General features: G+C 39.4%; 1 protein-coding gene across 1 annotated transcript in view; it reads left to right on the top strand.

The window, feature by feature from the left end:
* Positions 1–26,836, top strand: part of SLIT3 (slit homolog 3 (Drosophila)) — a gene marked incomplete at both ends in the record, with an annotated part of 216,259 nt that overhangs the window by 56,820 nt on the left and 132,603 nt on the right. Inside the window, 3 exons of the mRNA XM_009074707.1 lie at positions 8,645–8,786; positions 21,354–21,425; positions 26,277–26,348. Coding sequence (XP_009072955.1) covers positions 8,645–8,786; positions 21,354–21,425; positions 26,277–26,348 — 286 coding nt within the window. The remainder of the gene's footprint in view (positions 1–8,644; positions 8,787–21,353; positions 21,426–26,276; positions 26,349–26,836) is intronic.

Below are 26,836 nucleotides of genomic sequence, written 5' to 3'. Positions count from 1 at the left end.
TTGGTTTTAATGGTCACAGGAAGCTGGATAAGCAGACTGGGAGGAAGAGGAAGCCTTTTCTGTGTTTGTGTGTGAATGATCACTTTCTGCCTTGTGGGACAACCTCTTTGTACAGATGTTTTAGTGCTTTTAGAAGTGAGTTTAGCCATTTCATCTAACTTCGACATTTTTCCAAAAGAGTGGCCTATGAATCACGTCAGACACAGAGCATCTTTTTTCTCACTGTTAAGTTTGTTCTTGCTTTTTGTGACCATCCACAGACCCAGGAAGTGCCCTTACAATGGCATCTAGGCAGGACTTACAGCATGTATGACTTCCAAATATTTTTGGTAAAAATTGTGGTTTAAATTTAATCTTAGAAAATTTATGTGGAATGCTGAGAGAATTTTTACCTGCTGTTAAAATTTGCTGCCACAAACTATCATTAACAACTAGTCTAAAAAACATTTCAATACTGAGCATTTGTTAGTTGCTCCTCAAATGAAATCCTGTAAGAGATTTGGAGAGATACTAATTGCTGTTTATCAATTTGTTTGTTTTCTGTTTCCATTAAGTTTCCGATTACAAGTTTAAATTTACTCTAGCACTACCGGTTATGTTGTTTCATACTGTAGGAATTTACTTCTTGACTTGCTTAGTCTGTAAGATGCCACATATGGTGTTTTTCATTTTGGAGACCATCTTGCAAATCTGAGGGATAAATATGTATTTATTAAGACACTTAATATTTCTTGGAAAACCAAAGCTGAAAATTGGCTTTTAATTACAGTAAATTTAGTTTTACTGCCGAAAATGATGTCTTACCTTTCAGTATAATTAGCTTTTCTTTTTTCTGGAATTCTCCTTTCCCCAGAGCAGTGTGTATAGCACTTTAATGCTTATTTAATGATGGCAGGTTGGGGTATAATTATTCAGCCACTGAGCTTTTGAACTGTTGCTGTAAAAATAATAACATGATTAGCTGTTATGTTAATGTCCAAAGCTAGTGGCTTGTTTTATTCCTAATATGTTGGTAGTATTTTGGTATAGAATGGAAAGGCTTCATGGCAGCACTGCAGCCATGCTGGGAGCTAGTTCACAGAGAGCAGTGGTGTTAAATACAGAGGAACAGGGTTGACTTTGAGTACGTGGACAAGTCTTTGTAGGAAATCTGTAGACATTTTCTGTTCATATATGTGATTAACAACTCATTTATGGATGCACAGTTAATAAGAGTAACTAAAACAAGCATAAAGCTGCTTATGATGACTGCAGAATTCCTTAAATGAATGGGGCAGATACAAAGTCGCATACAGCCAACCCCTGATTTGTGTGAATTTCTGCTTGATCAGCAGTGAAATCAGTGATGTTACATAGTTGCATTACACCTGTGGGAGGCTGGTGATGGGCTGGCACCTGCCCTTCCTGCTGCTGGCACAAACCCTCCTCACAGGGCTGGGGTGAAACCAGGATCTGCTCCAGCACCTCCTTCCCCTCCTTGTTCTCTGACTTGACCACTCCGAGGGCTGTTTCTCACACTTTTTCCTCACTCATTACTGCCCAATACTGCTCTGCTCTTTCTCAGGTGCACTCTCACAGAGACATCACCAGCCACATAGACAGGCTCAGCTGTGGAGCCAAATGGAACTGTCTGGAGCAGCTCCAGCCTCTCCTCACAACATCCTTCCCAGCAGTGCTGGGCACCAACACCCCGTACCCAAACTGAAAGGATCTCCTGGCTCATTGGATTAACTCTTGGTAGTGGCAGGCAAGCATGTTTAGGTCAGAAGGTCTGTAAGAATTTTATTATATAATTTCCAGACATGATGAAGAGCTTGAATGTACCAGGGGCCTCTTGCAAAGGACCAAAGGCAGTGACCACAGTCTGTCCCAGGAGAAGGGCAGGAAAGCTTGCTATTGCCCTGCCTTTCTTAGTGTGTTCCATATGTCAGAGAATTTGGTCCATGGAATCCCAAGGCAGCCCTGGGACAAGGATGATGCCTCCCTCTTCAGTCCTTGCCCATTCACCTGGAAAAAAGCATCTCCTTATTCCAGATCTGGCCGTGTGGGAAGCTCATGACCAGGCTAGGCCCCTTGGATGTCAGTATCAGGAGACACGTCACACTGTGCTCCCTGTCTCGGAATAGCTGGGTCAATCTGTAATGCTTCTGGCTGCAGTGCATCCCATCTTCCTCCTCCTCAGGCAGGGAAAGCTCTGTGTTAGCTGCAGCAGGATATGGACAGGGGGCAGAAGCAAAGACAAATGTGCAAGCAAACAAAATCATGTACTATTTAAGAATCCTTTTCAAATACCAGCAAATCAAAGCCCAAGGACTCAAAGCACAGTCTAAAACTGCTCCTATTCCTTCCACAACTTTATCAAACTTTATCCATGAAACAGCTCACGATGGATCACCTGTTTAGGACTGTACTCCCTTCACAGGCTTACAATTGATCATGGCCATTATCTATCTTTTAACCTTGTACAGGTGGTATCCTTTCACTTAAATAATTTATCTTCCTCTTCATTTTTATGCTTGAATATATTTATAAGTTCACTGTATTATTTCTGGACCTATTTTTAAATGTCACTTCTTATGCATCTTCAAGACTGCTGATACAAATTGTGAAATCGTCGTTAATGAGATGACTGTGCATGGGCACCATTTGAACTGCAGGAACACTACATCTTTTAAGACTTTCTATTAGCATTTTTTTTAGCCTTTAGCCTGCTTTGGAAGAGCAAGCAGTAGACAAACCCACAGAACCAAATGCATGTTAACAGCCTTCCTTATTGTGCAATCATTAGAAAGTGAAGTCCTACCTCCTTTTAGGAGAGCATGGCTGCGTCGACAGGGCTGGAGAAAGATCTTGAAAGAAAGGCTCAGGGTAGAAAAGCACAGAGGATATATTCTGACTCTTCAGTCCCTCCTATGGGAGACTTAGGTGGCATAAATTTCCCTGAGAGAAAAACACCTTTGTTGTAGTTTTGCAAGGACTTCCGTTGTCTCACAGGCTTTGTTTTATTAATCGTCAGAAAAAAAAAATCTACCTGTTCAAACTCAGTTGTTACAGGTGAGCCTGCTTCTTTGTTCTACTTTTTTTTCCATTTTGCTTAGAATTATTCCATATAATTTTGGTGCTATTATTTTTAATTAAAGAATTGCAATACTAGTACTTTTGGGATAAGAGTGTGAAGTGAGGTCTGATTTTACTCAGCTGATAAATTTTGAAGCATGCTAAGTAGGATTTCATAGAATATAGTAGGCTTCCTGCATTAAGCCAGGCCTTCCTTTCACTGCAATTGGATATTTCCATTTTTATTCCTCGATATTTATTTGTAAACTGATTAGTGTTGACTTTTGCCTACAGAACAGTTGTGCTCATGTGCCATGAATTTTTAACAGAGAAATTTACTGTCTGGGAATGTTCAGCAAAACAGTGAACTTGAATTATATAATGAATTTCATGACCAGCTAATTTTTGTATACCGTGATCTTGATGGTATTAACATCATCAATTAAGGGTTCAAATTATTAATCATAAATCTTAAAGCTGTCCTCAGTGAATAGCTGTTGAACAGCCATAGATGGAAAGATTTGCATAAACCATTTGCTGCACATTTGTGTAGAATAAACACATTTGTACAAATTTTATCCACTAGAGGAATATTTGCCCTCAATAAGGAATGTTAACTTTGCAGATGGTGAGTTGTGATTCCCTTGCCCACATCTCTCTGCTGGACTATGCATGCACAAATGTGCATTTATACTGGGATGCAGACTCCAATCAGGAGCAATACATCTGTTTTAGGTGGCTCTTGGAGTTTGAATCCCTGTGCAAACTATAGTGCATCTAGTGCAAACTGTAGCTGATGCAGTAGGAATTGATTGCACGCATCTCAGCATTGTCAGAAGTTCCAATGGGTTATTTAATTAAACCCAAAAAGGTCATACTATATCCATGGATCTGCAATACTTGTGATGTTTTGTTTATTGATCAATAATTTCATGTCTAATATACTTAAAATGATGTAAAGTCACCACAGATTTTTAACCAGTAAGTCCTGTCAGATTTTTGTAAAAATCCATTAATATGTTTCACAAATAACTAATGTTTTGGCTGGTGGAAAAGAACTGCTGCAAAAGCGATTGGATAGGTGAGGAGGTAATAAAACACACTAATTAGTGTACTGTAATTGGGTGTCAGTGCAAATGAGATTATTTAGTTTATTTAGTAATTGCAAAATTTATTTTAGATGCCCGTGACATTTAAATTGTTCATTTATACACCATAGCCATTCTCTTCTAATTGTGATATCAGCCTGTTTGCTACTTTTAAAGGGCTAGAGGCCAATGAGAAGCTTATATGAAAAAAACATTTAATTTCTCTGTAACTTCAGGGTCCTAAGTCACTCCCCTCTTTCCTCTCTCCCCCTAGCCCATAGTCTGAGACTGCAAAGTGGTGCCAGATATTAACTACCATAATCATTGTGGCTGTTTTCCCATTACATCAGGCACAAAAACTCTAGTGGTTTTTGTTCATCACGTTCCTGTCCCTGCTTCCACATTTTGTTAGTGTTTTTCTCATAGCAAAATGTATAATTGAGTTGGTGATTTTTATCTCTTAGAGAAGAATAAAATTAATGTGGCGAACTAGGACTGCTGTGTAACAGGAAAAATTGGAAACGGCAAGAGGAGAGATCATAAGAACTTCAGGAGGGCAATAATGTCAATGCAGCTGTCTTGTCTCTGGCCATTTCCTTTTGCTGCATCTACGACGTGAGAAGTTCACTGCAGTTGTGAACAACACAAAGGGAATCTTGAAATATTTCTGCCTTTCCTGTGTCTTTTCTTTTGAAGATGTATTGGCAGTCAAAGAAAATTCATCTTTAGATTTCAAATATCCTTCTGGAGAGGCCCTGTTGCCTTGGGGCCTGTGATCTATCTGTATGCTTATACTCTGCATACCTATGAAAGTCATACCCAAATTTTAATAACTTTATATTCCACAGCTGCCTTGTTTTCGAGACCAGTCCTTTCTTTGCCAGCCCTCCACAACTATACAAACATTAAACTGATTACACGCTTAGATTTTTTTGTACTTTAGTTCTATAGAACTGCTTACAACAGATCCTCATTTCAGTGGAGCTGTTAAATCCAAATCAGATTTGAAATTCTGTTTATAACATTCTACAAGAAACCTGTACCTTAACAGATGCCTGTTTGTCTGAGATCTAATGGAATATGTGGTAGATGCCTGTTGTGTGTGTGTGTGTGATACAATATTTTGTTCTTTGCCAAGGAAAAACATAAGCAAAAGCATTAGATAATAATGATAGCAATTTATGTTGAAAGCCTTTTTATCATTAAACTTTTCAGAAATCTACAGTCTGGATCTACCTTTGTTCATGAAGGGGAAAGAAATTCACTAGCTATAAAGGGCTGTGCTTGTGGTGCTTAGGGGCATGGTTTAGAGGTGACCTGGCAGTGCTGGGTTAATGGTTGGACAGTGATCTTAGAGGTCTTTTCCAGCCTTGATGGCTCTGTGATTCCACTGTTGCTACCTGCTTTTTGTGCCAGGAAGACTGATGTTTCTGTCTTTTCTCTCTCTTTTCAAACTGCTTTGTAGAATGCCCTTCTTTCATGTCATTCCTTTAGTGCAGAGCATTCTGCAGTACTGCATCACACAAACTGTGGAGGTGCTGAGCTGAATTCCCCTGAATCTTCTAGTGTTGATTTAGATGCAGTAGAGTCAGGAACAGACTCTTAAACCTCCACCTGGCAATACGTCAGGTTTTTTGATGTCGTGCCCTAACAAAAAGGGAGTGTATTACTGCTTCTCTAACCCACAGTGATATGTTGTAGTGTTATAACTGTGCAAAATGCATTTTCCTCCTGCTACAAAGCCTCTTCTGAAAGCACATCAGGCGTGTGATGATAAAGGATATGTGGCAGATTTGACCTTACTGCCAACCTGTTGCCTCCCAGAGAGCAAGGAATTGCTCTGAAGTGTTTCTTTCCAATTTGATAATTTCTCCCTATCCCTAAAAGCTTGCAATAGGTTCTAAGAACAAACCTCTTGTTCTTACACAAACAGAGGGCTGTGTGCATTTTGAGGAAATATAAGCTACTTTTGGAAGTAGTCGCAGTAAAAATCTTAGAGGAACTTTAGAGACTATGAAAGACAAAGCTGGCAGTGCTGCCACAGCAGAGCTCTGTTAATCAGGCAGGAATTCTATTAATTGACAGTAATGGTATGTCTGTCCTGCATTTCTGTGACCAGAAGACAGACCCAAGAGAGCTGCTTGTCCTGCCTGTTACACATGCACATGTTTAACTAATGAAATTGGTTTTTCTTGTTTAGTTCAAATAGCTGCCACTTAAATACTGTATTAAATGCATTGTCACATGTATTGACTGTGTTAAGATAATAATAAGATTTTGAAGCTGGAATGAGTCAAAGTTCAGGTTGCCTGATAAATGTGAATTTGTTTCCTTGGACCATAGGCATATGGGTTTCAATTTTAATTATGTTATTGAACTATTTTTTACAGTAGATTTTAGCCCAGATGTTTCTTTAGGGTGACACTGAAACCAGCTCTGTGTTGAGATGAAAGACTGTTGATAGCAAACTCCCTATCTGCAACTGTCATGGCAGTTGGAAGGTGGACTGTACATGAGACAGGGTATTTTAGCAAAGAGAAGGGGTCTTTAGGATCACCTCATATGAAAGCAGCTGTCCACTCTTATATAGAATGTTTCTGACTCCTGCTCATGCTGCAAATTTTCTGTGAGTTCCATTTGTTTCAAGATGACACTACCTCTGAAAATCTAATTTCTGGATGCCTGGAGTTGCGAGGTGTGGTCTGCTACAGTTGCTCACAGCTCTGGTTAACATCAATGAAAGCTATATTTAAAACACAGTGCTATGAAACCCACAGTTTTCTTCTGCCATCCTGACAGAAAGTCAGGTGATGACCCAATAAAAATATTTCAAACCCAGTATTTGAATTTGCCAACATTTCGCACACAGTTGAAATGGTGATCTCATCCTGAAACTTGACAGTGTATGTTAATATAAGGCAGTTCTGTCATTTCTGGTTACAAAATGATATTTAAAGGGGATGACAGCTTGCTTGAACTCAAGGAAATTCAGACAAACAGAACTGAATTCCCATCAGAATTCAATAGCTTTAACGGAAGGGATGATTTCGTAGTAAATGTCTTTTGCTTTCCAGCAGGATTCCCTCTGCAAGTGTTCAGTCAACCTGTTTTCAGCTGATGTCTTTTCAAACTGTATCTGCCTTTCAAAATAATGATACTTAGAGGTGCCACTGAATGTCTTTCCAATGTTGACTTTTCTGTGCTGTTTACAAGGCTTTGAAAACAGGAACACATGTAGTTTAGCTGTCTGAGTTGATGTTGTGCATTGTTAAGGGCTAAACCAAGCAGGTATGGAGGCATAAATGCAGAGAGAAAATATGGAAGAATGTTGCATTTTTATAACATTTTAGATGTCATAATGAACGTCAGATCGCAAGTTGATGTGAATAAATATTTTTAGACTTTTTGTCACCTGCAGTTATAATTCATGGAAGTGTCCATCGTGGGTCTTTTCCAAGACAAACTCCAAAAATGTACAGCTTTGTGTATAGTTTTTCCATGGTTTTTGCATGTATTTGCAATTTGACAGCTATGATGTTTTAGTTTTTCCAACCAAAAGGACAATCTGTTATGATTTTTGTCACTTCTTACCAGCACAAGCCTTCACATTTAGCCACATTTAGCCTCTGTGCCTTGACATGAAGATACTTGAGGTTTCTTGTGTTTCATACCCTTTAGACATGTGACTCACTATAAATAAACCAATAACTGCTGCATCTTGATAACCTCAATTAGCAGACTAAACCCATTTTGTCTATGTCTAAGTGTATGCATATATCAAAAATTTAAATGTAAGAATCACAACCATTTCAGCAAAATTGACATAATTGCTACAGTTTCAAAAAAACTTAATGACACTTAATTAAACCTGAATCTAATGAATTGACTAAAATGTACATAGAGTGATGTCCTCACGCTGCACCTCTGCTTTCTGAGAAGCCTGATGTCTTTCAGCAAGGTTTTGAAGGTTTGAACTCATATTTTTATGAATTCACATTGTGTTTTCATTAGCTGCATTGTCTAATCTTGAAAAACCTAGCTTTACATTTCCAGTCTTTACACCATAGCAGGTTACCTCATTTCAAAAACATAAGTCATCATTGATGACAGTCTTCTCCCAGTGTGTAAAAGTACTCAAGTCATGTTTGTGTAATGGAAAATTCTAGGCAAAGATAACTTTTGGAAATACTACTTGATCCTAAGGCTTAATTTAAAAATCTTTGACTAAATTGATATGGCTGATCATGGCAGAGACCAAAGAAGTGTTCATGAGGGGAAGAGATTGATAGAGTGGAGTGTGAGGAGGAATAAGAACACAGTAATCTTTTACACGTTTTCTCTGCAGTTGATTTGTAGCACATTATATTCACAGAATCCAAATAAATTATTACTTTGTATAGTAAAATGATTTGGAAAACTCAGAGTCTGATGTATTTTGTTGTTAAAATCTCAGCCGATCCATTTTAAAACTGATGTTTAATGTTTTCATTACGTCTCAGGTTCCCAGTCTGAACCTCCATCATGCAGTGCCAGTTCCATTTCTTGCCCATCTGCCTGCACCTGCAGCAACAATGTAGTGGATTGTCGAGGAAGAGGCTTAACAGAAATTCCAGCTAACCTACCAGAGGACATTTGGGAAATGTAAGTGCCAGTGTAATGCACCATTCTTTTCCATGTCTCTCCATTTTTACTCTCTGTCATGGCTTCTCCTGTGGAAGAAAGGCACATGTTTTGAAAACTGTTCTGAGTAGTTATCAGGTACGTTGCAGTTGTCCTCTTTGCTTGTGTTCTTTTGATTTAAGGGCTCAAACCATTCTTTGATGTGTATTAAGATATTGTTTGACATTGTCCTACCTGAAAACAAGAATCAGTACTTGGTGTATTGAGTTTAGATTGCGTTTACGTCTCACAAACCTGGAATTACTGTTCTGTAGTCAGGAAAAGGAAATACACAGCCCTTTTTTATTTCTAGTCAGTGATTTCCCTGTGAGATGGAGACATATCTTTTTAGCTTGGCAGGATGCATTTATAATGAAGTATGACATCAGAGCACATTCTCCCTGCTGATTTTACCTTCTATTTCTTGTCTTGCACATTTTGTTATCCCCAATTCTTTAACAGTTTTGTGACGCGTGTTGTGAAATTCGATGCTGGTTTTACAGACTTGTTTGTCTTTACTGCTTTTGGAATTGGAATCATCTATTTCTGTGTCCATGACTTCATACTACTGTGATCCTGAAATACTGTTACATTAAAACAGTTTGCTTTTGGTTAATCCACAGGGAATGCAGATCAATTCTTTTCCTATTTAGGTGCTTGTCGTACAGAGTTTCCTGACATCCTGCCAGCTTTTACAGTCTACACGCTATGAATTCAAATATTTGTAGTCACTGGACTCATCCAGTGTCTCGTAGCTGTAGAAATATTGCTACATAGAAAAATTTTCTATGATAAAGCATAAATTCATAGAATTGTATAATGGTTTGTGTTGGAAGGAATCCTAAAGCCCATCCAGTTTTAATCCTCTGACATGGGCAGGGAAACTGGCCCCTAGACCAGGTTGCTTCAAGCCCCATCCAGCTTGGCTTTGAACACTTTTAGGAATAGGGCAGCCACAGCTGCTCTGGGCAACTTGTGCCAGTGCCTCACCACCCTCACAGTAAATAATTTCACCCTAATACTTAAGCTAAACCCATCCTCTGTCAGTTTAAAACCATTCTTCCTTGTCCTGTCACTCCAGGCCCTTGTTACAAATCCCTCTCCAGCATTCTTAGAGCCCCTTTAGGCTCTGGAAGGGTGTCTAAGGTCTTCAAGGAGCCTTCTCTTCTCCAGGCTGAACAACCTTCTCTCAGTCTGTCTCCGTAGCAGTGGTGCTCCAGCTCTCTCACCATATTCACAGCCTCCTCTGGACTCACTCCAGTGGGTCCATGTCCTTCTTATTCTGTGGGCCCCAGAGCTGGACATGGTGGGGTCCTGTGAGAGTGGAGCAGAAGAGCAGAATCACCTCCTTCAACCTGCTGGGCACACTGCTTTGGATGCTGCCCAAGATAGCGTTGACTTTCTGAGCTGCAAACGCACACTGCCAGGTCATGTTGAGCTTCTTGTCAGCCAGTACTCCAAAGCCCTTCTCCTTCAGGAGTGCTCTCGGTCCATTCTCCACCCAGCCTGTGTCTGTGCTTGGGATTGCCATGGCCCAGGTGCAGGACCTTGAACTTGGCTGTGTTGAACTTCATGAGGTTTGTACAGGCCCACCTGTCCAGACTGTCAGGGTCCCTTGGGATGGTATCGCTTCCCTCCAGTGTCTTGCCCACAGCACAACTAAGTTTTCGAGCTTGGTGTTGTTGGGAAACTTGCTGAGTATGTGCTCAGTCTCACTGTCCATGTTGCTGACAAGGTTGTTATACAGTGCTGGTCCCAATACTGACCTCAAGGAACATTGAATTCAACTAGTTCTTGTATTTCCCCTTAACTCAGTATTTCTTTGAAAGCCAAATTGTATCTGATAAGAACCCTTGACTGACAAACTGTTCCACAAAAGTGAAACACACAGCTGTTGCTCTAACATGATTATTAAAGGTGACCTACATTTCACTCTGTTTCAGTATTAATTAAAGATCTTTATTCAGCCTTCCTACCTTTCTTCATTAGCATGGGTAGGCAGAACCTTCTCTGACAGAGCTGCCAACAAGTCCTAAAACTGCTTTTGTTGATAAAAACCTGTCACAAGAAAGGTAACTCACTTGTCATGGGACATAAAGCAAGCATCATATCATGCTAATTTTCTCTTGCTGCTGACCTCTGCCACATGTGACTTAGAAGTCTGTTGTGTTACTCTATTACTCCTCTCCTCGAGCTGCATTATCCTAAAGGGCTTCATTGCAAGAATGTTTATGATTAAATAAAGCAATTTAGGGAAGGTAGAAGTCTGTATCCCAGCCTTGCTTTTTCATAATTTCATAAAATTGGTAGCAAGAATGTACAGAATGCAATTCATTTTTTTATAAAGCTTCTTATTCAGTGGGGAGCTGACATCAGCAGCCAAATTGACTGAGGAAAAATGAGTTACAAGAAATTGAAGCTGAGGAATACAGACTGTGTGCTGAATATTGTAAAAGATTCTCTGCTTACCAAGTGGTTCTCTTGCGCTTTTCAGAGGAGAAATAAACAGTGTGTGTTATGGAGAAACACATGAGAATAAGCACAGAAAAGTTTTTTGCATGAATACTTGGATGAAAACAAAAGTCATTAAGCACCTGGAGGCATTTACTGACAAAGAAATACCAAAACAAATATGGCTTGGTGGTTTGCTGGTAAATGTATGATACAGTAATTTCACTAGATTGGGACAGCATCTACAGTAAAAGGAGAAGTTGCTTTTATTTAGAAAGGGTGAGAGAAAATGCATGCAAGGTAAATAGGGAACATGTGTGAGTGTAGAATGGACTTGACCTTGGAGGGATATAGGGAAGGAGGGATGACCAACAAAGTAGTAGGAGACAAAGACTCAAAAAATTCTGGTTTTCTTATCAAACTTGATTGTGACCTTGCAGCCAGTGACTGTCAGACTGAATGACAGCTCAGCCCAGAGAGACAGCAAAGCAAGAGTGTAGTAGGGACTTGTTAAATCCAAAGCTACCAGCTGTGTCTGCCAGAATCACTACTCTGCCACTTCTGGGAGCTTGGAAGGCAGCAGTGCAAGGGTCTGGGTCTCATACTTTTGTTACACATGAGTTTCCTTGTGATGGAATTAATGATTTCAGCTTTTGGTTTTGACTCCACTAAATTGAATGTATTATTTTTTTTTAAAGTTAAAAACCCCCAAACAAACCAAAAAACCCACCAAAAAAAAAGTTAGAAAATGCCAAGGTTAATGTTTGTAGCTGCAGTCTTCATTCAGAGCTTTTGTACATATTTGTTGTGGTACCCACTGTAACTACAGCGTAGTCTCATGTTGCTGTGAAAAGCCTAGGTTCATTTCTTGTTGTTTGGGGATGCATCAGGGATGTGTAGTGAGGGAGCCTGTGTGTATAGGGTCTGTTTATTTGTTGCAGAAACAGGAAAATTGTAAAATGGAGAGTGTGAGGAAGATAATCTCATGAATGCTGTTCGGAGAATTGGGTTGTGTCTCTTCTTACTCAGTGGTTTTATTAATTGGTTCTGGGCAAGTGACTTGCACAAACTTTTCATGGGTGGTCACTAGTGATGTAATCCTCAGGTTCTGACTGGCTCAGCTGAGACATTCAGAAGTGCTGAGGACTCACAGCTGCAGCAAAAGTCAATAGGAGCTGTGCTTTGAACACATTGTGCTGTTGCAACGTTAATTACTCTGACAAGCCAAGTCTCAATCATCTGCAGACTTACAAATCAAACTCCAGAATCTAAAGCATATCCTTAGATCTTGAAACTGATTTTAGATCAAACTTGGGCTTTTTCGTGTCAAGTTTGCTTAATCACTGTTACTTAACCTGTACGATACTCTCTCTGTCTGGTGAGATTAAGAGAAATATAATTGTATGAGCTGAGGATAATGCTGGATAGGATGTATCTGAGCCACAATTGAGAACCATTTGTTTAAATGCTGATGTAATTGCTCCAGACAGAGTAAAGAGGTTGTCAGGCCCTAAAGGAAAAGTGCTGCTTAGACACCCGTGTCTGGTGAGATAATAACCACAGCTTCATCTGACAGCTGAGCAGAGTGAACTAGGAATGCAGCTCTTCCACCAGCATCTAGGTTTGGCTTAAGGTCAGTTTTAGTCACTTGTTCTGCATTGGTTTAGTTTATTATTCTCACTGTTGATAGCTGAATTGGTGACTGATTTTTTTGTAGGTATGAGAAGTGCATGGTTTTGGTGCAGATTTTCTAGTCTTGGGAAAAATTCTAGCGTTTGAGCACACGGGAAAAAGTCTAATGTACTTAACTGTCGGTTTTCTTATGGTTCTGGCAAAATGAGCACAAACCTAATTTTCTGCAGGAAAATCCCTTTGAAATGTAATGTTCTACTTGTTTTACCTGTAATTAATCCTGAGATACTTCATAGAATTGTTGTCATGAGGGTACCGCTGCATTGGGCAGTGTTGCAGACAGACCTAAAGATCGACAAGTTTGCTATCTTTGTTGTTTCAAAGATTGTCTCAAGAAGAAATTACCTTGTCAGTTCTACTTGTAGGAGTGTGTATTTCAGGAGAGCTGGGACTTTGGCTAGGAATCTTTATGAAGATTTTTGTGAATTATAAACATTTGCAAAACAGGAAGGGGATGAACAATTCTGGGCATTGCTGGTATATTCAAAGTGAATTTTCCACCAATTAAAATGAAGTCAGAAAAACTCTTATCAAAATATTGAGCACTGCTAAGTATTGATTATAATAAGATTAATTCTGTTTTATATAAATGACAAATCACCTTCACCATAACATTTTCCTGGTTATTAACAATTGGCTTTGAAGTTCTGAGCTTCTTAAAGGCAAGAGTTTTTTCTTTTATCCAGAATCTAAACATATAGAAACTGTAAACCTCAGAAATAAAGGAATGACATGTTTGGATTTAACATTGTTCTTCCTCCTAAAAGAAAATTATAATAATTTTCCCTGGCTTCCAGTAAATACTGTAGTTGAAGCCAGCATAGTATTTTTGAGCACTGTAGTAGATGTTCCATAATTGCCTCTGGTGGCAGGTTCCCTGGCTAGGGAATCAGGTTGGCTCCTGTAGTTGAGTCATGTAATATGATTTTCATTCACTGCTGTAAATTGGCTCTGGACAGCTTCACATGTCAAACTTGACTAGTATTTTCTAGATCTCACTGGGCAAACTGTGTCATTCACTCCTTGTATTTAATAGAGGTTTCTCTTGTTGGGCCAGAAATATGTAGAAAATGTTCTATGAGGTCAAGACAGAAAAATAATAAAGAAATAATAAATAAAATATTTTAGATTGAGAGTCAGTGGAGAAAATGTAAATATATGAAAAATGATAATAAAGGTCTTTTCTGTGCTGAGACAGATTAAGGAAAACAAAAAGCTGTGTTTCTCAGGTTTGGAAACAAGCAGTAACAGCAGGGAGTTTCTGCTGCAAGATCAAAGCAGGATTTATGCCTTCCATCTTTACTTTTATTTCTAAAATTCAGTGTGACTAATGTCACCTGTAGGCACAAGATGCTGTTTTTGTTTTGATAAATCTAGATTTCATACACATGATAATTTTCATTTTGGCTGTATTATTTTTTATCTTCTTTATTACTCTTTGTACTTATGAGATATCTTTTCAAAAAAAGTTATGTCTAGGTTAATTTACCCAAGCAAGCTATACAGCAGTAAATGTACAATGTTTGTAGGTCTGGGCTTGTTGTGGTTTTTTGGTTTGGGTTTAGTTTTGGACATCTTCTTTTGTGTGTGTGTGTATGTTCTGTTTTTCCCAGATGCATCACTTCAGTCATTATTAGTTAAGAATTATTAATAAAAATGAATGCTATAAACAAATAGGCATGTATCTTTTATCTAATACAAACTTCACTGCAAAGCTCCTGTACTGCTAAGCAAAATCAGGAGATTTTAATATGCAATGAGTATAGACATCCTTAAAACTTTTTATGAAAGGGAGAAGCAATCACAGAAGATAAGTGAAGTGAATACAAGAACCTCATCCTCTATGTAGCACCCTGTGGGATAGTCTCTTTGGGGCCTTATAACTGGAATTGCAGGGTCTGAACTGGAGTCATTGGGTGTTACAAAAATCCAGGAGTGGGATCCATGTTTCTGCTGTTTGCTGCACCACAACATCTTGGAAATACAAACACATAAACTCACGTGTGCTGGTTGAATGGGGTATGCAACTAGGCTGCATCTCAGCAGCAGGGAGCTGGAAATTGCCAAATCTTTCCAACCTAAGGACTCTCTTTCCTGGATTTGTGTTCACAGCCACAAGCCTGTACACAGGTAAAATTCTTCCTGCAAACCCTGGTCCAAAGTTCATGTGACCCAATAAAGTCTGCTGAGATAGGAAATTACCTGTCTAGTCTAGAATAAGAGCAGGGAGGCATAATGTTGTATTCTACCCAAAACAGCTTCTCTTTAACCTTTAACATCCTCACTGCTGATGGCTCACAGGGGAGCTCACCTCAAGTCCCTGCTTTTATGTCTGGGCACCACTATTAAAGGCTCACCTGCAGCTCATGAAATCATGGCATTGCAGTGAGAGGGAGCTCAGGCTCTGGCAGGGTGCACAATGCAGGACTGCACCCCCACTCCAAGGATGAAGCAAGGAAAATAAATGGATGAGACTGACAGGAGACATAACAATGAAAGGTGATGAGAAGGGCAAAAAATTCCAACCAGAAATGTGGAATATCAGAGTGGTAGATGGAGAAACCTTGAGGTTTGGCAGTATATTACTGCATTCTGGTGTTTATGTGGTTAGAGTGACATTGGTGTTATGTCAAAAAATGTTTTGCAAAATACCAGTCTACAGATTTCTCTGGTGCCTTCCTGTTTGTATTGCATTTGATGCTAAATTAACATGCCACCACAGAGCTGATGGATTCATAATGTGACTGCTGTTACAAATTCAGCATTCACCAGCTGATACCTGACCAACTGCTCAGCTACAGGGTCGTGTCAGCTAAAACTATATTCACTGTGGTATGTCGGAAGATCCAGTATCACTAGCACTACTTGTAGATGAACACCATGGTATCAGAGAACATATCAAAACATCTGGTTTCATTCTGAAAGATGTCTTTTGGTGAGCAGAATTATCTGTGTAACTTCCTAGGTAGATTTATGTCGACAAGTCACTTCATTGTTGATCGGATTTTGTCTGTTGAAGATCTGCCCTCGGGTGAGTTGTTAAGAGGTAGTCATGTCTAGAACTATAGCAGGAGCTCAACAGCTAGACCCTGAAAATCAACACCAAACTGAGTATGAAGGGAAACTCTAGTTGTCACCTTGTATTAATATAGGTGGATGGTTTACTGGCTCTCATCTCTCCAGTTCCTAAGGCAGACTCAATGAAAGGGATTTATAATACGTATTATTAATTTTATTTGGAAGCCATTCAGGGACTGCGATGAAAGGCAGCAGTATAAAAGTCTTGGAAGATCATATGTGTTTAGGGCTTTTTTAGTGGTGGTAGAGTCTTTGGCTGGGGTAGAGATTGAAGGTTTTAACCCTTAAAACAAGCAGTAAGCATGGACATTTAAAATGCTGAATGTCCTGCCATGCCAAAGCACTTTCCTTTCTACCTGAGAACTGAGGGGTGAGAGACAGAGACAAAAAAGGCTGTTGTTTGGCATACAGGTCCATAAACACTTTCTCAAGCAGCAGGACTGCAGGGTTTTTACCTTGCAGAGCAGTGCCCTGTGCAGTGCTGGGATGTAAGGAGTGACAACTGCAGCTTCTGTGTGTTTAACTGCTGAAAGAGCTGCAGGTACTGACAGTGTAACTGCAGGGCAGGATTTCTTCCTCCTTTCCCAACAAGGGTGCATCCTATCCAGGGCTGTCTTTGGGTAAATACTTCAGTGCAGCTACCCAAACCTGTTGTGCATGTTAGGAATAAAGCTTGTATTTCAAACGAAGAGGCAAGAAAGCCATCAGGGCAAGGATCAGATCTAGCTCATACTTGTAGTAAGAACACCAGATTTTTAAGTATGGTTTATTCCTCTTAAATACTGAAAATAAATCTGTGGACTGTTCTTCATCAGAGTCCAAAATGTACAATAAGATATGCAAGCCCAAAATATGAGGTAAATGTAAAATAATGGTCCAAGCAGTTTTTTAGAATCCAGTTGTTCTCAGTCCTTGGCAAGAAGAAATAGTCTCTCTTGATTGTCATGTGCTATAGAAATTTCCTCCTTCCTAATACAGACAGTTTTCCCCTCCCTGGGCTTTGTCACTGTGGTGGATGTGTGTGCTTCTTCTTTTCTCCAAAAAGTCCTTAACCAGTTCCCGGCAAATCCCTGTTTACAGGGTGGGAGGAAAGTGAGGGTTTTGCCCTTCCCGCCAACCTTCACACAGGTTGTGTGTGTCCTGTGGGGTGTGAGTGTGCTACAGGTTACTGCTGCACACTGAGCTGATCTTACACTTTCACTCTCTCAGATTGCTTTGGTTATTGGCTGCCTGAGCAGTGCAAGCCCCAAAGAGCCCCAGCACTGGGAGCAGAGCGCTGGGATCCAGGGAGCAATCTGCCTCACTCGCTCGCTCTCTGTCTCCCAGCAGGGAAGTCCATGGCTGCCCAATGCAGAGGGACATTTCTGACACGTCTCAGGCAGGAGCTCAGTGGCACTGTTAATAGAGCGTGGCTGTCTCATTTGTAGGCTCTATTCATCTGACAGCTGAGAATTATCAGTGCTGATGCTTCACTCCCTCTCTCTTTTTCTCCAAGGTAGTGATTTGTCTATGTTACGGGTAGGTAAGCTTGACAAAACATTACACATTAGCAGCTGAGACGGTGTTTGAAATGGGAAAATTGCTAGCAAACTGCTCCATTAGAGACCCAAATAACAAATTCTTTCTTTCCCTCAATGAAAGGGAGATAGTTATAGCCCAAATTAATACGTCTGTCTCCCCCACTCTGCAGGGGGAATCACTCTTCAAGACAAATGGTTTCGTCACTCCTGAGTGTGATCTGGCTTTGCTAAGCCTGCCTTAACCAGAGTTTTTTCTCCTTTGTGTTTTGCCATCCTGGGCGTGAGCAGTACAGGCGCCACATGAGGAGGTGATGAAAAGGTTTGCACCTCAGTGAACTTTGAGATGGATTAGCATGGGAATTTGAGTGCTTATTCTTTACTCTGGGCAAGTTTTTCATCTTTAACTGCATGGTTTCCCCCTATTTGTTTTGGGTTTTTGTTTTCTCCGATATGTTTACTTTTTGCTCTCATTGCTGCAAAGTCATTTAAAGAGAGTGGGAAGAAGGAGGACTTCATCCTGTCTAACATCATGTTGTTACAAGAAAAATATATCTGAATCCATTGGGCCCTCATACTTTTCAATCTCTGATAATATATTAGAGAAAAGAAATTGTTCTTGTCCTTTGATGTTGTTGTCAAAGACTGTAAAATAAAGCTCAGAGGGGCAGATAGAGCATTGCTGAGTGTCAGAGGGAGGGAGATATGCTTCAATTCACCTCGGCACTAGAGCTGGCAGCAGGCGACATGGCACGGCCAAACAGGTAACTGAAAGGAGGAACAAAAGCCTCTGGGAGTTTGAACATGGCCAATTTATTTTATCAGTTTTGTGAATTCTACTTGTCAAGTCTTTTAAATAAATCTGAGTATGAAATACTAGAAGAGAATCGAGGAAAATTTTATTGAGTTGTAAGAAATCTTATAAATGTGGGGGGTAGTAGCTTAATTGATCAAAATTTAGCCTTTTAGGACTGGGTGTCTTGTACAGTCTTCTCAAATGTGTTGTAAAGTTATTTTATAGCATATTCTTGTAATATCCCCAGAAATTAACTCCCTGATGTAGCTTCGTGCTAGCACAGATGGTTTGATAGTGTATGACAGCACTCTGTAGTATGCAGGGATAGACCATGAAAAACAGTTTTCCAAAGGTCATGTTCTAGGTAAACTAGGTAATTTTCTCTGAAATAAAATGTGGCTGTAAAATTTAGATTACCTTTTCATTTTGTGAAGGAAAAAATGGCAACACTAGGTTAGGACTCTGTTTTTCACTTTATTTCAAAGATGGCACCTCTAACAGCAGTTTCCCATTATGTCATGAACAGCACTGGTTTATAATGAAGCCTTCATCACCCTGAAATTGCCAACACCCCTTCTGGCAGAACCTAGTGTTTCTTGAGATTTTTAATCCTTTACTGTCCTTGACATGCCATTTATGAGCTCAGATGAGGTGAAGGCACAAAGTATTAACACAAACAATGTGTTTTCTGCTATTTTAGTTGTGTAACTGCATTGTGTTTTTCAGGCTGTGCCTGCCAATCTATAACATGCATTTATGAAAAAAAATAAATGGAAGTCAGATTAGTACTTCATCCTTTTAAAACATGTGTGTATTTAATGCAGCACTGTATTTAATGCTCTGGGCTTGGCTCCGTTTTGTGCCCACGTTGGAACCCACCTGCCAACACACCTTGATGAGAGCCCACGGTGCTGCCTGTGCTTCTCTGGTAGCATCTGTGAGATGCAGTGCTCTGTGCAGAATGTGTCATGTGTAGTCTTTAGTCCTTCATTTACAAAGAGCTTCATAGAATAAAAAAAACGTAAGGTGCAAAGGTGAAAATATAGCAGCAGATGACAACAGCCTTGTCCATCTATTTCTATACAGGCCATCTGCTCCAAATTCTGTAGGAGAGGGTGAAGAGTTCAGTAGGTAGCTTCAGAAGGCAGCTCTCAAACAGCCCCTGTTTCTGCCTTCCTCTCCACCTTTTCTAGATACTTCTTTTTTTTTTTAATTACTTGGGACCTGTGGCTATTCCAATTTTGGGGTTTTTTTTCTCTTTGGGGGCAAAATTCTGTGTGTATTTCCACCCTTGAGTAACTAAAATTTCATTGGGATTTTAAGTGATAAAAAGGGACATGTTTCTCCCATCGCTATGTTTGAGTTTCCCTGTAAGAACTGCTATGTTATACCTGTGTGCAGCATGTGTGAACCCCCAGTTTCCATCTCCACAGCCAGGGAATTGTGCAGGCATGGCCCTCTTTTGTTCCTAGAAGTGTCTGCACAGAAATGCTTGGGAGGAGTTAAACACCCAACTGGCAAGCTGACAAAAAGCCTTTATGGGAAGAGTATGTGTACTGCTAATTCTGGTGACAAACACCCAACAATAGTGGCGTGCTGAAGCTTACAGCAATTTGCATTTCACTGTGGACTTGCCAGAAATGAAGCAGTGTTATATTTAGACCAACTGGAAGGGAAATCTCAGACACTAATTCAAATCACAAAACAAGGAACAGAATTAACTCTGATCACAACCTTTAAAATAGACTGCTACAGAAATAAAAGAGGGCATGCACGTTGACTGTGCAAATATCACAATATTTGTGATTTAAATAGCTTCTCAGAGTGTAACTGAGCTTTCAAATTATCTTATTTTCAAGGGGATTTTCCTTTTGTCATGAGAGCACAGATCACCAGAAGGATATGCTGTGCAATAGAGAGCTGATAGGCCTTCTGCATTTTCTCTACATTATTCCCAAGTCCTGTACAAACCATGATTTACTTCTCCCCTCTCCCATTTCATTTTATCTCTGTTCCTGGTTCTAAAATTTCTTCTCCCCTCCGCATTGCTGCAGCAGCTCTAAATGACTAGAGTGCTTCATTGCATCGTTCCAGAGTGTTTTTGTATTTCCATTTCCAACCACAGATTTTTTTTTTATATTTAAACTGCTCCTTTTTATGACATTTTCTAGAAAAAAAAATAACATTTGAATAATAAGTAAGATCAAGGTAAAACCACATTTTGCTCTCAGTTCCAACTCTGTGGAATTTTAGCTACCATGGTCACTGGAATTTGTCGTATGGAGATCCACTTTTCCATTTCTAATTGAAATGAATATTTAGGGTTCATCTGAGGAGAAGCCGTTCCTTTTAGCAGGAATTTGAGGAACTTGCTGACAAAGACCTGAAAGTACTTCTGTGAAGGAAGAGAAATTAATCTTTGTGGCTTCTGTATGTGGTATCTTAAAGCTGCTTACATTTTATATTAGTGATAGAAGCATTTATGATACTTCATAAAAATAATTCTTCCAAACCAAATATTAGAAATAAAAACAGCAGCATTTTCACAGAATCACAGAATGTTCCTACAGATTGTTGCTCCTGAATTGTTCTGATAGTATTATTAATCTGCTTATTAAGCTGTCACAACATAGCCTAGCTTTTATTTTAGATAGCTACATTCTACAGCAGCAGCTAGTCAAGGAAAGCATCTGCACTTTCTACCTTAACTTTGATTAAGTAGTAATAAAATATACCTACTATTCTTTATTAATTCCATGAGCCTTAAAGGTGCAGTTTCTCTAGCCTGTGACTTTTTTTTCCTGTACCCATTGAGTGTAATCAATGAGATTATTTTATTTTCTAAGTTGTTTTCTCAGTATTTTCTCCATTTAGTGGATTTCAAAAGAAAAAAATGTGTTTTGCATAAACTCTGTAAAATTGTTTTATATTTATATAAAAATTGCTGTCATGTTTAATATGATTCCTATCCTATAGCTGTGTAGTTAACATGCATATTGCTTTGTTTGTTTTCAGACGTTTGGAACAAAACCTCATCAAAATCATTCCCCCTGGAGCTTTCACCCAGTACAAGAAGCTTAAGAGAATGTAAGTTTTAATAAGACCAACATGCAAGAGCAATCATGAATCTTCTAGCTTCAAGTTCAGTCTCTTTATTTTAGAAACATATTGGCAATTCTATGTTGAAATCACTGGGGATTGCACAAATAATCTCTTCAAAGTGTAAGCAACAATGGAATTCAGTTCAGGATGCCTAACAGTGCATGAAATCCTTAATAATGCTTAATTTCACTTCCTATTATAAACGATGTGATCTAATTAGTTGTTAGTCTTTTCAAACTGCAAATCTGCTTCCTCAGAAAAGATTTTAAATTCTGGTTTTTCCTCATTTGTTCTGGCGTCTGTTTGCAGTACTTCAATGCAGTTGACCCCAGCTGTGGAGTGTGTGTTCTTGCAGAGCTGTGAGGATTTTTTTGCAGTGCATTCAGTGTCCTGATGTTGAAATGGTTTGACTGTTTACAACAAAACAAAGAAACCTGCTGGAGCTTGTTTTCTCTGTTTCTTAATCACCAGTAGATACCCAGACAATTCTCTTTTTATTAGCTCTTATGTTTTGTCTTTGGGTTTAAACAAAAATAGTCCTGATGGGTAGCAGTGCTGTCATGCAGATAACCCAGGCATTGCCCTGGTCGGGTTTTCTTTTCATTTTTCAGTGGTATATGAGAGATGATGTGACAGTAGCATGATGATACAAATGATGGTACTCTGCTTCACCAGAGTATCAAGATGTTGATGGGTACCTCTGGGCCAGTAACTTCCAGAAGTCATTCAGGCTTTGTAGCTCAGAGCTAAGACTGCTAACAAGGTGCCTCTGTAGTTCTTTTCTTATGTGAACAATACTGGAATTAAGACACTGTCAGCTCATTTCACAGAAGGCACTGGATTATCAGATAGCTAGTGCTGTTGGAAACTGAAATGAGCTTGCACCAAACCATTGGATTTAAGGCTAAAATTACTCTATTTTCCAGTCCAAACTTACCAAGTTCCTAGAGCTGAAGAGCTGTAAATATGGATCTTAATATTTAACAGGTCAAATCATCAATCTTAGAGGGTCTCTATTCTTCTGTCTCACTTTCAATATAGCTGTATGTATTTTTAAAGAAGTACTGTATTGGATAGCAAGATGGTAATTTCAGTGAAAAATGATGGATCCCTTTTCAGTGACCTAACTTGTAACCTTTTCATTATTAAAATCACTACATAGTTCTTTCTAAGGTATGACTAATTTTAGATTTTGGCAATGTTTTACTGTCCTTTCATTTTTCATTGATTGGTGAACTCTAGTTTTATGGGAGTTGACCAAGAAAATGTTCTTTAACATGACTAGCTGCTAAACCCAATGCAGCACTTACTATGTGAAATGATTAATGTTAGAATTTCACAGCAGAATTCCATTAGCAAGTTGTGTTAACGGCTTTCTGGAGTATAATTGGCATACTCATTGAGATCTGAACTCATAATTAAATCATAGGTTTTTGTGCCAGATGATCTGTGTCAAAGCTTAGTTAATGTAACATCATCTTGTGGAAGAACTTGGGACAGGGAGTTAGTCTGTGGAATGTCGCATAACAAACATGATATTTAGCTGTTTGGTTATTATTATATCTCCTTGCAGGATGGGTAAGTTATTTTGGTGACTGAGTTTTAACAAAGGGGCTGAAAACTTTTGTGTCTTGTCCTTAATCATAATTGCCCACATCTCTTCACACGATTGTTTACATGAAGCTAAATGTATCTGTATCTCTTCTGAGAAGGAAGGTTTGGCACTTGTAGGATTCAATTATGTGGTTGAATTATATAATCTGGGATGATGGTTCCTTTGATTTTGGGGTGGATATAACGCTAGCTCTGTGCTCAATTATTCAAAGGCTTTAGAAGAGATTTTGGGGGCTTGAAGGAGACACGTGCCATCTCCAGAGGTAGAAGTTTTCATTATTGCATGAAGTATCCAAGCCCAGACAAGCCATTTTGTATTAATTCACACAGCAGTTGTGCTTGTGCTGTAGTTCTGTAACTTTTAGTTTACAAGTTCCAGTTTGCAGCATTACCTCCTATTGTCTCTGCTCTTCTGAGGCTTTTAACTAACAAGTTTGTACCAAGAGTGTAGAGCAAGACTAGGAGACTAGACACAGAACCACTTTGAAAGATGTGGTTGTACCTCTCTAGCTCTGATGCTTATAGTGGCGTTTCATGTTGTCAGATTAATTTTACCACGTATTAGTAGAAAGCACATTGAGATTTCACAGGCTTTCCAGTAGCTCTGTGGTGTTGCTACTTTTGTTAAGCAGCTTCTAAATACTAAACCATATATGACATGGATTTTGCTGAGTGCTCTTGTCAAATGAGAACAGTCCATTTCACATGTTAGAGATAATCAAGTAATCTGTTTCTAATAATGTTAGTTGACAACGAGAATATTCATCCAACACTATTAATAGTTTTGCATTTGGCTGCATCTAAAAATAAATCTGTTTTGTTTCAAAACCTTTTACAGTAAAGACATTTAATCCATACAGTCGTATTTTACACAGTGACTTGCCTGGTATCCTTGCTCCCCTGGTGCAAAGTCAAAACCAATTTATGTCCCTAACTTGTAACTGAGCACAGCCACCCCCCAAGGTGTGTTCAACAACCTTTTGAAAGATTTCTGTTGGAGGTGCAGACAGACCAATATGAGGTGACCAGTATATTCCCTGCCTCAGTGGAATCCTGATAAGGTTATTGCATTTCCAGCTGGAGAGCCACACTTCCCCTGAGACAGTGGAGATATCCTGGACTATGAAAGTGAGCCTTATGCCATCTAACTTTTCTTAGTTGTGCAAGTTAGAAAAACCTGTATCTGTTTGTCTTGGTGTAAATCAAGCACAAAATAGACAATGTTACCAAAGCAGGCCAAACGAAGGGAACAAAAGTACAAGGACATAACAGAATTTCTATCCCTCAGTCAAGTCAGAAGGAGATGGAGCCTCCTTATCCAACTGCAGTGGAACTTGGGCTCTAATGGAAAGGAAATAATGTGTCTAATTATCTTCTAATGCTGATTGTAGTGCATCTGCATGAAGTGAGCGAGTGTCATCACCCAGCATGGCATTACTGCACGTTCAGGCACCATTAGTTATACACTCATTAGCGTCCGGACATGGGGAGAGAGGAAGGATGGAAATCTTGAAATGTAGTAAAGCCATAAAACAGTGCTGAAATATTTCTTTCAAAAACTAGATGCCCCTTTTCAGATGCTTGTCATCATTCAGCAAACTCATCTTTTCATGTGATTTTCATAGACTTTAATATCTTCCTCAATGAATAGGTACGATAGATCCACATCTGACTTCTGCTTACTAGATAAAAAGCAGCAGTCAGTCCAAACAAGTTTCAGAAAAACCAGTATAATAATAAATATTCCTGCTTTCACTGTGATAGATTTGGCTGCCACGAGTTGAGCTGAAGAACCAGAAGCTTCCCATGAATGCTGCATTGGTAGGCAGGATGTTGTAACAGAAATATCAGTAGATTGCAGAGCAATTGTTTCATGAGTCTTATAAAATAATCAAACCTTATAAAGGAACAACAACAACCAAAAAAAGTCCCACTTTATGTGGCTAGATTTTAAAATATTTTATTTGTAGCTCAAAACATGTATAGAGTGTAAAACCTTCTTACTTTCTGATTCCTAAGTTCTGATTCAAGTGATGTTTATTTAGAGTCTGCTTGGATCCCTAGCATGTGCCCCAGTGGAAGTATCAGTGAAGAGGTACATGGAATATTGTATTACTCCAGCTTCAGCTATCAGTGAAGAGATTTGATACTACTGATACAAGCTGATACCAACCATCAGTGAATGCAGCAAGATAGCTTAAAGTTGTGTCTCAGCTAAGCACAAAGTTTGGATGGCAGTGACAGTCACGATAAGGCACCCAGTTCTGAGCACCAGGGTACCAAGGGTAGTAGATTGGGCTCCATGTACAAAGATACTGTGGCATAGTCTATATCTTTGTGTACTTGGTTGGTGCATGGCTTGTATGGTTGTACGTGGTTGGTCATGATTAAAATTGAAGGGTATTTTCCAAGCCAGAAACACACTTTCCTTGCAAATGACAGCAGGCTATACTTAATTCCTCTCACACCATAGCTGAAAGGGTGGAATCTTGCTGGGCTCCCTGACAGGCTGTGCAACACACTGGGTGTTCCCTGCAGTGCTGCTGGCTTCAGAGGTTCGTAGTGTCCATTCAGATACTTGCAGGTTTTCCTTAGAGTCTGAAAACTCTGGGCAGACCTGGCAGTGGTGTGTCAACCCTCTTCTCACCTGCCTCACCAGATCGAGTTCATGGTGAAGTTTTGCACTGCTTGTTTTCTCTAGGCCATTAAGCCCCAGACATCACTGGTACAGTGCTGAGCTCCTCAGGGGCACTGGTGCCTGCTTTGGGATCAGGGGCTGGGTAATCTGTATGTTACTCTGTACTGTTACAAAGTTAGCCTTCCGTGCCTGCATTTAAATATTCAAACAACCCTTATGCTATGTCATGGGTTTCTCCTCCTGCTTGAGGGCCACCCCACAGAGCTGCAATGCAATCTCCAGTATTAATAGCTCTTAAGGTCATTTATCAATGTCACTGTTGATCTTCACAGCTCTTCATAAAACCCTTTGTTTAAATGTCCATAAAATGAAAGGACTTATCCATAGGGGAGCTCTGATTATTGAGGCTGTGCCTTGTCATACTGACCAATGTTGATTGTTCCTGGCATTTGCCTATCTGTGCCCTTCTGACATAATATGATCTTTTACTTGTTTTTATATCATGTGTTCTTCCAATAAACTACAGTTAAGTCTTTTCATCAAATTCCTGTTTAAATATTTTTTATCCTCCCTTCTCTTTACAGAGACATCAGCAAGAATCAAATAACTGACATTGCGCCTGATGCATTCAAAGGCTTGAAATCTCTCATTTCATTGTAAGTAGAAAATAGAACTGAATGGGCATTTGGGGAGAGCTTGCATGTAAGAGGAATAAAAGTGATAATGTGCTGTCTGGGGGAACATATGTTTCTGTGTGCAATTGCCAGCTTGCATGGAGCATCTGATCTTTTGTAAATGAAAAATCGGTGATAAAGTTTAGAAGGAGAGACTGTTTACAAGTCTCTAGTAAGGTCTTTTATAGATCAACATCCCCAAGGTTGCTGACTTGTTCACTTCTTCAAATCAGTGTGTTAGTTGGTAGTACCTGTGTACCCCTACTCATCATAGCAGCCAAACACCTCACATAGCTCAGATGTTGTTTGGTGGTGTTAAACAGGGATGAGTTAGGGAAATACTCCATGCTATTTTTTTCTTCTGTACTTAAAAACTGAGGTTGCACTCTCTTGGAAGTTTTCTGGTTTATTTGGGTTTTGTGGTTTGTTTTTTTTTCAAACTAGTTAGGGAAGAACCTAAGCTTGCTTAA

Source organism: Acanthisitta chloris, unplaced genomic scaffold (genome assembly GCF_000695815.1).
Source record: "Acanthisitta chloris isolate BGI_N310 unplaced genomic scaffold, ASM69581v1 scaffold375, whole genome shotgun sequence".
Taxonomy (NCBI): Eukaryota; Metazoa; Chordata; class Aves; order Passeriformes; family Acanthisittidae; genus Acanthisitta; species Acanthisitta chloris.
Note: the sequence above shows the minus strand (reverse complement) of the source record. Positions and strands in the feature narration are given on the sequence as shown.